Source organism: Lutjanus erythropterus, chromosome 4 (genome assembly GCF_056507025.1).
Source record: "Lutjanus erythropterus isolate fLutEry1 chromosome 4, fLutEry1.hap2, whole genome shotgun sequence".
Lineage (NCBI taxonomy): Eukaryota > Metazoa > Chordata > Actinopteri > Lutjaniformes > Lutjanidae > Lutjanus > Lutjanus erythropterus.
This window is the reverse complement of record NC_139320.1, coordinates 10,864,272-10,877,468: the sequence shown is the minus strand read 5'-3', so window position 1 is coordinate 10,877,468 and position 13,197 is coordinate 10,864,272. Positions and strand designations below refer to the sequence as shown.

The window sequence follows — 13,197 nt, the reverse complement described above, 5'->3', positions numbered from 1 at the left end:
AGAGGTAGTAGTCCTTGTGTATTTTACTTATAATTGACCCTTCGCTAAGCAACTGTCTTAGCAACTATAAATAGGTGCTGCGTGCCTGTCAGGCTTTGCATGTCTGTACCAAGCCTGCAGGAAGAGCACCAAGCTTTAAGTGGCAAAAAACATGTAATGACAATGTCACATTTTTTGTTTTTTGTTTTTTGTTTTTTTTTTTGAACGTCACAACCCTTCAAAATGACTAATTTCAAAATCAGAATTTGTAAAATACACTGCAAACGTTAGCATGTCTGGCTAACTAGCTTACTACCTGTAGTAACATTACCTCCAACTAGATTTGTGTTAGATGCCACTGCATTTGCCAAACTCATGGTTTATTCCTACTTTGGTTAAATTGAAATTTGTTATGTGGAGAGTTTGAGGAAAAGGATGTGGGCTGGTGCAGAATCAAAGTGGGCCGACAATGATGGATCTCTCTTGGCTCACTCTCTTACATCTAAGCAGGGTTAGCTTAGCTCTTATCTCAGCTCTTCTCCTGGAGTAATCATGGTCCAGCTAGTCTCACTGGGTGTACATTTCAAAGTCTGCTAAACTTCATCTCATCAGTGAGAAATGAGAAGCTGCTTTAGTTTACTCTGCAGAATCAAACAGTCTTTCAAAAATTAGTCCCAATTTTGATGCTAAATCTGCCACCGTTATCACTGAAAATTGCATGTGTGCAGTGCAAGAATGGAAAGCTTCACAGGCATAGCAACAGTAAGTAGGGTGGAGCTTAGCAAAGGGTCGGTTGTGTTTATAATTTCATGATGAAGATAAAATTATCCATCTTTTCCAAATATTCCAACTGTGTCATTCATGTGTTCACTGCGCTGTAACCTCTCCATTCATATTCAAACTACTCCTCCAATAGTTTCACTATTTCCCATTTTTCACACCTCTGGGCCACATCCAGAGCTGTGGCTCCAGAAGAGTCCAGCAGAGTCCTGTCTGCTCCATTGAGCAGCAGAGCCTTTACAATAGGCAGAGAGCCGTGCTGGGCAGCCAGGTGTAAAGGTGACGCCTTCCCTGAGTTTACTGCATTCACATCAGCATGATGTGATATTAAGTGGAGGACACTTGGGAAACTGACACTGGTACAGGCGATATGTAATGGCATCCATCCTTCACTGTCCTCTGACACATTAGGGTTGGCGTTGGCTGTCAGGAGCTTTGCCACCACTTCCGGCTCACTCTGGTGGCAGGCCAGGTGGAGTGGAGTCCATCCATTCTCACCTGTAGCGTTCACACAACCACCCTGACTCTCCAGCTGGGCCACCGTGGCTTCATGGCCCCTCAGAGCAGCCAGGTGCATGGGGGTCCAGCCTTGGAGGGTTCTGCAGTCTGGGCTGGCCTTGTTTGACAACAGCTGCCTGCATATGCCTGTGTGACCCTTCAGAGCAGCCAGGTGGAGTGGAGTATATCCTCTGCTGTCTGCAACGTCAGTATCCACCCCGCTCTTCAGCAGCTGTCTCACTACTCTGTTATGGCCTTCTTCAGCTGATAAATGAAGAGCTGTAGAGAGGCAGAAGTCCGTAGCGCTGGGATCTGCTCCGTGAGAGAGGAGGAGCTTGGCAATATTCAGATGTCCGTAGGCGGAGGCGAGGTGGAGTGGCGTCCTCCCCTGTGCCTCCCGTTCACTCACTGCTTCCTCTGACAGCCGTGAAAGCAGCAGGCGCACCACTGTTTCATGTCCATTCTGGCAGGACAGGTGGAGGGGCATCCAACCGGCTTTTTCCCGGGCATCCGCCACTGCTCCTTTGTCCAATAGGAGACGGACATCCCTGTCATCGCCACTCTGAGCGGCAAAATGGAGCGCTGTCCACTGGTCCTCATCTCCCTGGTTGGCATCCGCTCCATGTTCCAGCAACAAAGAGATGATATCATGAAGACTGTAGGGGAAAAAAAGGAAAATTCACTCAAGTCTTAATACAGCTAAGATAAGTCTTCTGGCTTTAAGCCTCATATTTAGCATACAAGCATGAGAGTGATATTGTCTCATCTAACTAACGTTTCACCAACAAAGATTTAATTGATCTAAGATTAGTTCTAATCAGAGTTAAGCAGAGCTCTGTTGTACAATTAAAACCTAATCTCAGTTTAGTAAATTTAAGTTTAGTGATGTAAACCAAAATTAAATTGAGTTTAATCAATATGGGCATGGACAGTATGGACAACCATTAACTTTTGGCTGCTCTGTATTCCTTGAAAAACTGCATTGTTTGGTAGCTGGCAAAAAAAAATTAAGAAAATGTTACATTGCTTACTAGCAAGTGTTAGCAAAGATGGTAACAAAATGTTATTGTTTCTTAGCTAATGTTAGATAAAATGTTACTCTGATCACTTACTAACATTAGCTAAAGAGTAAAAAAACAAACAAAAAGTTACATTGTTTGCTAGGCGGCTAAAAAGTAATAAAATGTTATTGTTTCCAAGCATATGTTAGCTAAAAAGTTAACATTATTTTTTACATTATTTGCTAGCTAGCTAAAACATTATTTAACCCAGATAACCTATTCATGATCGCTCAGCAGAGAAGCTTTAATTTTTCCTTCCTTAGAAAAGATGTATAAATACTTGTTGGCTGAATTAATGGAGCAACTTCATTATTTAGTTCATTCCATCTTAAAAAGGCAGCCATTTTAAAAGTTTCAATCACCTGAAGTGTAAGTTTAAAGTTAAACTGGATTATATTTTAATTTTGAGTGCAACAGTTTTAAATTAAAGATTTAATTAAATTTAATCTCGATTTAGAGGAAAAAAATGAATCTGTGATCTAAATTATACCATGATTTAATCAGGTTTAAATATTAATCAGGTTTAAATATTAATCCTGGTTAGTGCAACCCAGCCACTTGTAAAACAAAAGTTTGTTGACATATTTTTATACCAACCTGTGTAGAACAGCGATAATAAGTGGAGTGTAACCCCTGGCAGTCGTACAGTTGACGTCAGCACCCAGATTCAGGACGTGCTCGACACTCTCTGCGTCTCTGCTGGCTACAGTGTAGTGGAGGAGGCTCTTTTTACCTGAATACTGTGTGTAGATGTGCTCTTTTCTCACAGACTGTCTGAAACTACCAAAGTCCTTTTTGGACAGCAGAAAGAGGACACTGTCCTTGTCATGTGGTTGTTCTGTGAAAGGAAAGCAAAAAGCATTATATGAGAAAAGTGCTGCAGAGATTGTAATTGCAGTGAGTCACAGGGATCTTTATTTTTTATGAATTTTGCTGTATTAAAGTTGAGTCTCCTCATTTCATTGTGCACAGGAGTGTGCTTGTGCACATAATAGCAGAGGGTGAAGCTTTCTGGAGGCTGTGGAGCTCAGTCAGTATGTAAAATGTTTAACTTGTGCATTACTGTTTGAAGAAATGTTCCTGTAAACATTCATGTTTTAATATGGAGTGACACTGAAAGGTTCGATTAAAAGTATTGTGAATTGCTATTGCTATTTAACAAACTAGTGAACAGCTCAAAGAAAGTGTCCAAGGCTATACATACATATATATATATATATATATATTTCTTTTATTGTCTCTTCCACTGAAAGTTGACTCTGCTTTTCAGTCCTAAAGGTAATATTAAAAATGTGACAGGACTGTAAATAGCACTTTTTAAATGTCAGCCCTCCAGTCTTTGTACTGCATTGTACATGATTTTTTATCCCTCTCTAGCCACGTGTTTACCTGAGGGAAGGTCAGGCATCTCAGGCAAAGCAATCTAAAATGGAAAAGAAAGAAAGGAAATACTACAGAAGTTATTGGCTGTGACATCAATCATCAGAAGTGGTTAATAAGCACATATATCAAACTGTGAGCATGTGTGTTCAAAGGTAGGAATGGCTCAACTTTTAAACAGCTACGGTTTAAGTGGATACATCATGTGCCCTATCTGCACAAAATATTTTAATGTATTTTTGTACTTTCCTCTTTCAGCCACAGTAGCAACTAAAATGTCATGACATTTGGTACAAATATCTATGGTGTCACAAGGATGAATTCTAATAACTGTGGTGATCTTGTTTATCCCTCCTCTTGTTTATATCTTTCTTGTCTCCTTATTAACTTCTTGTTGTTTATTTAATATCTTGCATTTTTATTGATGCTTCTGTTATTGCACCACCCCCCTTTGCTGTTGCAACACTGCAGATTTCCCAGTTGTGGAATTAATAAAGCATTATTTTATTTTGTCTTAATCCCATGACATTTCTTCTAGTGCAAATCAGGAAAACATTCCCATCAGCCCCAGGTGTACATTGCTCATTCAGATTAGCAAATATTAGCATGCTAATATGCTAAAATATGAGGGTGAACATAACTGTTATACCTGCTACACAAAAGCATTTTAGTATTGTCACTGTGAATATGTTAGCATGCAAATATTAGCAATTACCTTAAAGTGGCTATAATATCAAATGTCAAGTGGCAATATGAGATGCTTATAGTGATGAATCTACAGAGTATTAACCCCTGAATCTGCAGCTCCACTTGACTTAATAGAGATTTACACTGAGTTGCAGCTCATTGTTTAGCTGTCCGTCTTGCAACATTAGTATTTTCGTATCACTCCAACATATCATAACATAGTTTTTGGCCACAGCAGGCAGCTGTTTTCAGCTAAAACTCTCTAAAAACCCACTGTACACTACCTACTCAGCATCACACAGCACACATATACTGCTAGATGCCACTAAATCCTACACACTGGTCCTTCAAAGCAACACAGTGTCTAAATCATAGGTGTCATTTACGCCAGGAAGGCTGGGAACATAAATCACTTTTTGAAATGACGGATTTTGTCCTCATCACTTTTTAAAAGCATAATTTGTTTAGAAAAAATCCTGAAAACAAGCTTGCATCAAGAAATTGCCTCAGGTTTTCATATATATTAAGGTCATTGTGTTTTATTTACTGGATTTTAAGGTACATAGTAAGACACTGACTCACATGCTGCACTGCTGCTTACTAAAGTAGTTCCTAATATCTACTAATGTGGATGTGATGGATGACTGATGGTTGGTCGATGTTGTTTTGGGTTATTGAGTTTTGTCATATTGTCTACTCTGTACTTGCTTTTGATGTGCTTTTGATACACCATGATGCATGTTTTTCCAACTCTTAATTATCTACTTTGAGCTCATAACAATTCTCCAATTACATTGCCTAAAATCACATGTTGAAGACCATTTAAAATTGATTTTTTACAGCTGGGCTCTTATGTCCCCACCACCTTTCAACACAACGTAACACCCTTGGCGTAAACACATCCTCACAGAGCCACCAATCTGATTTTGTTGTTGTGTTTTTGTAGTGTGACTGAGCTGCTCATTATGCCAAAGGTGTAGCAGATACTGTAGATATTACAGTACCATTCAAGCAGAGTATGAAGCAGAACTGACCTTGTGTATCGGAGAAACCAGCCAAGGATAATTTGATTTCTGTTCCTCGTCATGGTATTTATGACATTGGATTGGACCTGGGATCTTCAGGACTTCACTGAGAGCCTCTGTTTTCCTCACCGTGTCTGGAAACAAAACAGCATTCATGGACAGAAATGCTCTGCATTTGCCTAATCAAACATATGTATTCCTGCACTCAAACCCAGTGTGAGCCTCTAATAATTGCATGACTACAGAGAATGAAGAGTCATGCATGAATGGTAAATTCTTTCATAGATTCCGTCACACAAGTGAGCTTTTTGGAACAAAAACTCACACAAATTTGAATAGCTGCTGTGTATGAATAAACACGACACACATTTGTATTCATTAACATGACTTATCAAGCCACGAGTGCTTGTTAAACAAAGGTGACCCAGTTCCTCTGGTTTAAATGTTTCACTCAAACATGTAGTCGACTCTGCTCTCTGAGAATGTGACAACTGTTCACTTGATGCCTGCAAACATGGCCAAACAGGACAATGTTTTTTAGTTGAGTTTATTATTATCATTATTATTATTATTATTATTAGAGAATGTGGATCAAATGAGCAATGAGTCTCAATAATGCCTTTTAATGGCAGCAGATTAAAACACTGATGTTTCAACAGGATGTCAGCGTGTCTGTTTTTTATCATCTGGCACTTGTTCATTCTTTAGTGAGCAAAAGCCCATATGTTGCATATTAATACTGTGTTTTTTTTACCATATAATTGCTTCCATGTGTGCATGCCTGCCTGTTTGTGTGTGTGTGTGTGTGTGTGTGTGTGTGTGTGTGTGTGTGTGTGTGTGTGTGTGTGATCCCTGGGGCTACAGCTTGTCCGCAACTAATCACAACTCTTGAAAAACCTCTTTAAGAATTGTATGCCTTTATGTTTTAATGGCTGGAGACATTATGTTTTCAGGTCATCACATTTTTGTGAAGGTGATATCTCTAGTATGCCTTGATCTTCAAACTTTGCACAAATGAGAACTTGGACTAAAGGATGAACTGATTAAATTTTGGCAATCAAATGTCATAGTGATCTCACTGAAAGCTGTTTTTGCCATAACTCAAGAATTCATGTTAATGATGACAGAATGACACACAAATATCTAATAGGATAGGTAATAACATTGTATATCCAAAATTTCAAAAGTCAATTTCACTGTGACATCATCATGTTCAGCTCTCATTCAGTCCTCTGCACTCCTCTGTAAAAAATAGTCTCTAAGTGAAGACTGCATGTTTCTTACTGGAAGTTTTTCAGTGGAATCATACATGTATAGTGAGAACTTGCAAGTGATCAACAACTGCTGCAGTTTTACATCTTGCTTCAGACAACCACAATGTATGTTGGGGTCATGTTAATGTTGGCAAAACTTTGCAAATCTTAGCTGGTTGCATTTATGGTGTCATTGCAGTAGGTGCTTCACCATCTGTTGCTGGTGGGGATCTGCACTCTACTAAGTGCAGTCTTCTAGTTTTGCTTGAAACACCTTTTTCCTTGAGTGCAATTTTTGTTAATAAAACAAAAAAATGTCACTTAATATTGACATTCTCATTAAGGAAATATTAATATTGTTTACTGATTATCTTGGCATCATTTCACATTGAGACATTTAATGAGACACTACAGTTATGAAAGCAGTTAAACCCATCAAATCATACAAAACTAACAAATGGTACGTCATCTGTCTATGGATGTAACATAGATATTATACTTTATATCATCTTTTCCCAAATGTATTCCATTACATCTTGAGGGCAGACTGGTGATATAATAATCATACCAGTCTTTGTACAAATAAGACATAAAAAGTCTGGTATGTCATTTTCATAGGACACAGGAATTTTAAATTGTATTCACAGTGGGTCATGTGTGCAAGATTTTGAGTAAGTGTAGCCCTCCTCTGTGGCATGACTTGTTTAATCTCATCAACTATAAGAGATAGTACTGTTCTTCTTCATCGCAGTGCCTTTGGGAAATCAGATTTTTCTGATAAAGCACCAACTCAGTACCTTTGGGTTTCCAGTCGATGACATAAAGAGCTGCAGCGCCACTGAGATCCAAATTAAAAAGTGAGCTGACAGTTCAGCTCTGATGTGTGTGTTTTTGTGTTTTCTTTTTCACTCCTGTACCTGAGAACTGAGGCCTCTTCCTGCGGTCCTGATCCCAGCACTGCTTCATGATGCTGATCATCTGATCGCACTCATGGGGCTTCTGATCAGGTATCAGTTCCACACCTGGTCTCTTCCCATGTGATACCTGTAACAGCACTGTGGTCACGCTGCACCCTGCAGGTCCACAAAACACACGTCAGACACAAGGTTCAGTGATCAGTGCATGCAGATTGTGACCACAAACATAAAAACACCATGTTTACCCACTCACCATGTTAAATATTTTCATAAGTTATGTCTTTTACACTTTGCATTTTGTACTGAATAAACAAACAAGACACAACATGTTAATTAGTGAGTTTGAGAGGTTTTGGAAGGCAGATACTGTTGAATTTGGATGGAGCCAAGTTAGTTGTTTACCTTTGTCTCCCTCTAGTCTTTATGCTAAGCTAATGTGCCCTGGTTTTAGCTTCAAGTGTAATGAATAACCAATGACAGTGGTATCATTGCCATTTCCCAAAATGTCATGCTATTAGCTTACAGTTAAGTTTCAGTAAATCACACAAAATATTAGGGCTAAGCTGAGGCTTATGTTTAGATTGCTTAGGCTTGACAGGGTTGAGGTTAAGTCCACATAAAAAAAGTCATCCAGTGATTTGCTGGTTCTTCACATTGTGTGTTTTTAGGATTAATGCAGCAGACTCATTGAATTTCTTGCAGTCTGACCTAAAACTGAATCCTCAAATTTCTTGGGCACTTTAAGAATGTACTTGATAATCAGCCATTACCTGCCTGTTACAGTTTTAAATGATTTTCTTTGTTGATTTGTGTGGTTGATTTTTTCCCATGGTAACTAATTTAACCAGTTCTGCTCATTGTATTTGCATATTACATGCATTTTACAAGGTGTAAACTCGGCACCCTTGTAAGTGAGGTTCACCCTCAATGATTTCTTGCTAGGGCGTTTCTGGAGGGGGGACATGGGCGGGCACTAGTCACCCCTGAAAACTAATTTTCCGCCCAAAGTACCACCCCATTATCCTCATGTATGATTGGTTATCTGTCCAGTTAGAGGTGGGAGCTTTTTTTTCAATCAATTGTTTGATGAGTTGTTTTAAATGGGCATCTATGTTAATTTTGCCTTCTTAATAAATTCAAATTATATAAATAATAAATTTTAAAATTATTGGAGTATGGAGGATGAATGTAGGAGTCTCACAGCCTTATAGATGTACAAAGGAGGTACAGTTTCCTTTTAAGGACTGTAAGATGCTGTAATGCTAGTAATTAAAGTACGAAATGTGTGTGTGTGTGTGTGTGTGTGTGTGTGTGTGTGTGTGTGTGTGTGTGTGTGTGTGTGTGTGCGTGTGTGTGTGTGTGTGTGTGTGTGTGTGCTGTATGCCACCCCTACATAAACCAGTGCCCCTCTTGCCCCCACCTTGTCAAAATAAAGGACTGTTAAAAAATAACCCCTGACTTCATCAGTACCATGAATTAATTTGAAACTGACAGTAAGTTTCTGCCTGTTATTGTGGCCTCTTCACCTGTGTACCTGTCAGAAAGTTACTGAAATAAAATACAGTATGCGCATTAATTTACATTACCAGATGTTTTGTGGGGGGGGGTGTTTTTCTCACTTTTTGTGCTATGAACTTTATGTGCTTTGACATTTGGGACAGCTAAGGCTGTTTGTTTAATGTGATTAAGTTCACTGTTCAACAATAAAAATGATCTGGAGTGCTGCTGCATTTTTTATTATAAGAAGAGACTGAGATGAGAAATGCCTTCATCTGCAGCTTATGGTGTTTAAGTGATTGTGATGAGTGTTACACGACTTCTCACTGAAATCTATTTGATATGAAGATGTGATGCATTTCAAATTAAATCAGTCCTACCTGCATACGGTTTCTGTTGTGTCAGAATCTCCCAAATCACAATTCCAAAGCTGTAAATGATCAAAGCATAGAGAGGCACTTCAGTTATCATTTTTTTTATTTTCTCATATCATGCATTCATTGAACTCTGTGGCACTCTCGCTTTTATATAACAGACACTGAAAATGATGCTGTTTTTTTGTGTTCTATAAAAAACATAATGCCTTTTTATATACAAAACAAAACCAGTGGGTAAGAAAAAGAGTGTCAGACAGGAGTGAAATATATAAAATATGTCTCAGTTACTTGTTATAGAGGAAAAATATATACAATAGAGGGAAAGGTTGCATTGTGAATTGTGGATTGTGTACTGGGTCAGAAAAAAAGTGGTGACTCTGGTGGTGCAATTTAAAAAATGCCTGAAGCAAGTCACCTGTAAACATCAAAGGTAGTTCCTGGAGGATCGGGGCACTGAGTGAAGGTCTCTGGAGGAATGTAACTTATGTTCCCCCTTGCTGTCAGATTCTCCATGAACAGTTTCTTGCTCATGCCCTCCTCCCAGCTGATTAAACCAAAATCTGAAATCTTGGTGGAAAAAACAAAAGCAGTACAGAATTACAACTGTAGAAACTATTGCTCTGTAGATGTCAAAAGATCGCTGTACAGGCTCATTATGCATTTTTTTCACTGACCTTGACATGGAGATGATCGTCCAGTAGGATGTTTGACGTCTTGAGGTTAAGATGGAGTAGTGGTGGATTCATGCTGTGGAGGAAATTCATGCCCATGGAGGCCTCATGAATCATCTGGAACTTCTTTGGCCACATCAGCGAGTGACTGGCGAGGAGATTGTTCAACGATCCATTACTCATGTACTCCATCACCAAGGCTGTTGCTTCGCTGCACAGTCCGTAGATGGACACAATGTACTTGAATTTCACTTTGGCTATGTTGGACGCCTCATCCATTATTCTCCTGTGGAAAAAATAATGGCCAGTGAAGGGGTGCTGGGTATTAAAAAAGTATTTTGAACTTTGACCACTGAAAACTACAAGATCAATATTAAAGTGATGGTTCAGATTATTTGAAGTGGGGTTGTATGAGGTTCTTATTGATAGTCTGTGTATTACCTACAGTAGAGGGCAGTTGACATGCCTCCAGTGTAGAGAAACAATACCTGCATGGAAGTTAAATAATGTACTGCTGTGGACAGAGTCAGCAACAAAACATATTTTAACCACTTAAAAAAGGTCCATCAAAAAAAAAAAACAAATCTGTTTAAAAAAATCATTTGTGCATGCTATATTTAGAATATTTTCACTGCTTTATCTTGCTGTCAAACAGCCTTTTCCTTCGGGAAACAGCTGTTACATAAGCCAAATATCACTCTCTCCAAACTAAGCAAACTCCATGGACAAAATCAGTAATTTTATCTTGAAGAACACAGGAGTTGCCGTGGTCTACTGCCGGCTTGATCTGTAAGTTTGTTTGTGTTATTGTGTGACTTCTGTGTTTTTTAAAAGTTAACTTGGGCAAGTGAGCAGGTTGTGAATTTTCTCTTCTTTTTTTGTAATTTTTCATAAATTATGCAATACCTACAACACTACTGTGGAAAGCAATAACAATACTGCAAATTTTAAGTTTGAAATGACATCACATAATCACCATCAGTACACAGTGGGACTTAGTTGGTCCTTACCTCAGATGGAGCCTGTTTTCCAGGAGGGAATGCAGAAGTGAGAACCGACTGGTCTCAGTTCTTCCACATATAAATTCAGTTTTTCTCATATAAGTTGCCAAAAACACTACCTACTGCCCTATTACTGTTGTTTGTTCTAATAACATAGCTGTGTTTTTAAGTGAGGATTCACAGTGAAATGCAGCAACTTTCTCTTCATTAATTCAACAGCAACATGACTACAGTATGTTTTGTTGTCAACACCATCCACAGCAATTCATTCCTTAGCTTCCACGCTGGTATTCTGCTTCTCCAAACTTAAGGCAAGCCATGTGCCATTCACAGTAGGTCATACATCATACAGCCCCACATCAAAATAATCCAAACTTTCCCTTCAATTCAACACAAACTCTGCTAATATGCAAAGAAACTGGAGTCAAATCAGACAGTTGCTCATATCTGACAGCAGGATAATAGGTAATTTGTGTTAGTTTTCATCAAATAAGCCCCACCTGTAAAAGTTGTTTGCACACACGGCTGTGTCAAAACTTTTTGCGGCACATTTTTCCCTCCAGACCTTGAGCTTGACCTGGTACACCTGACCAAATCTGCATTCTGCCACCTTAATCCAATCCGCCTCAAAGTCATCCTTCTTGAAGTTCCTGAACTGCCCGGGGGATCCGTCAAGCCGATCCATGAGCACAGAGATCCACAACACACTCACTGCCTAATCCTACACATAAACAGGGTTTATCCTCCAGATCAGCATCAATCAGAGGCACAGCAGGAGCTTGTGTCTCACACAGGGAAAGAGAAGGTTGTGGAACATGGATATACATTAAAATCAGTGGCAGTTACAAACATACTAGACTGCTGTGTTCATCTGTGGGAGGAGCTGAGCTGTAGAACTTGTTTGCACTAATGTTGCAGAGCCGGTTTTTAGACCGCTGACCTAACTTCCAGTATCTCAGATGATTTTTTTTATCTTTCACCTCTGGTAAAATGAAAGGAAAACAAAACAATTTCTAAGAAATATGTAGATTCACCACCAGAGTATCAGCTATGATAGTTGATATGATATATAAAGTCTGTACAGAAAATTAACTGCCTAATGAACCATCCACTTCTATCAAACTGCACTTTAACAAGGCACTTAACCCGCAGCAGCTCCTGTCGAACTTCCCAGTTGTGGATAGTTTGAGTTTCAGAATCTGCAGAAGCGTGTGTGTGTGTGTGTGTGTGTGTGTGTGTGTGCTCCACAGTCACTCTAAATAGCAATGTCTACATAACAAAGGATATGGATATGAAAGCAAAAACTGAGATTAACCTAATTTAACAGAAAAGCTTGTCAGGCCCAATGACATTTATGAAGCAATCTTGACTTCTAAACTCATTTAAGGACCATTGTGTATGATTTAGTGGCATCTAGTGGTCCAATCTAGTGATTGCATCCAACTCCCCTCACCCTCCCTAGTCCAAGTGTGGAAGGGAAACAACAGTGGCCACGACAAATGTGTAGGGCCCACTCTAAAACCAGTGTCTGGTTTGTCCCTTCTGGGCTACTGTAGAAAATGGCAATGCAACATGCATGTCTGTAGAAGACATGCATTTGTTTTTTGAGAGTTAGATGAGAAAATCTATTAATAATAAGATAAAATCATCAAATCTAGAAACATAGGGAAACAGGTACTTTCCAAAGGCAACAAAATCTGCATCCCAGCACATTTAAAGCTCTAAAATTTATCTGATTATCTATTTCTTAGCCAAGCACAGTCATTTTCTTGGGGTATCAACCAGCTGAGACTGAACTGTTCCTGGCCAAAAAATACAGAGACAGTTGTTTCCACATGAAACTGCACACAGCAAGGCCTATGAATTATGTTGAGGAACCAGGCCATAATTTCTGTATGCATTTTTTTTGACACTTTGAACACCAAAAACTGAGTGCCATCTAGTTCCATTATATTGAAGAGAAGGCAGACATCTCTATGGCTGATATCTCCCGAACTTGGCAACTGACACCAAAACAAAATAGCACCATAAAATGTGTACTTGTTTAATTTGGAGTAAACTGTCTTTTTAA

General features: G+C 39.0%; 1 protein-coding gene across 1 annotated transcript; it reads right to left on the bottom strand.

Annotated features, from left to right (window-relative positions):
* Nucleotides 1-820: 820 nt before the first annotated feature.
* Nucleotides 821-11,996, bottom strand: ankk1 (ankyrin repeat and kinase domain containing 1). Its single transcript, XM_084716345.1, has 9 exons — nucleotides 11,627-11,996; nucleotides 10,129-10,411; nucleotides 9,870-10,021; nucleotides 9,458-9,507; nucleotides 7,581-7,736; nucleotides 5,420-5,544; nucleotides 3,708-3,741; nucleotides 2,916-3,156; nucleotides 821-1,913 (listed from the first exon to the last, which is right to left on the bottom strand). Exons 1-9 carry the CDS (start codon nucleotides 11,809-11,811, stop codon nucleotides 881-883), a joined length of 2,259 nt encoding a protein of 752 aa, XP_084572471.1. The 5' UTR covers nucleotides 11,812-11,996; the 3' UTR covers nucleotides 821-880.
* Between the last annotated feature and the right edge of the window lie 1,201 nt (nucleotides 11,997-13,197).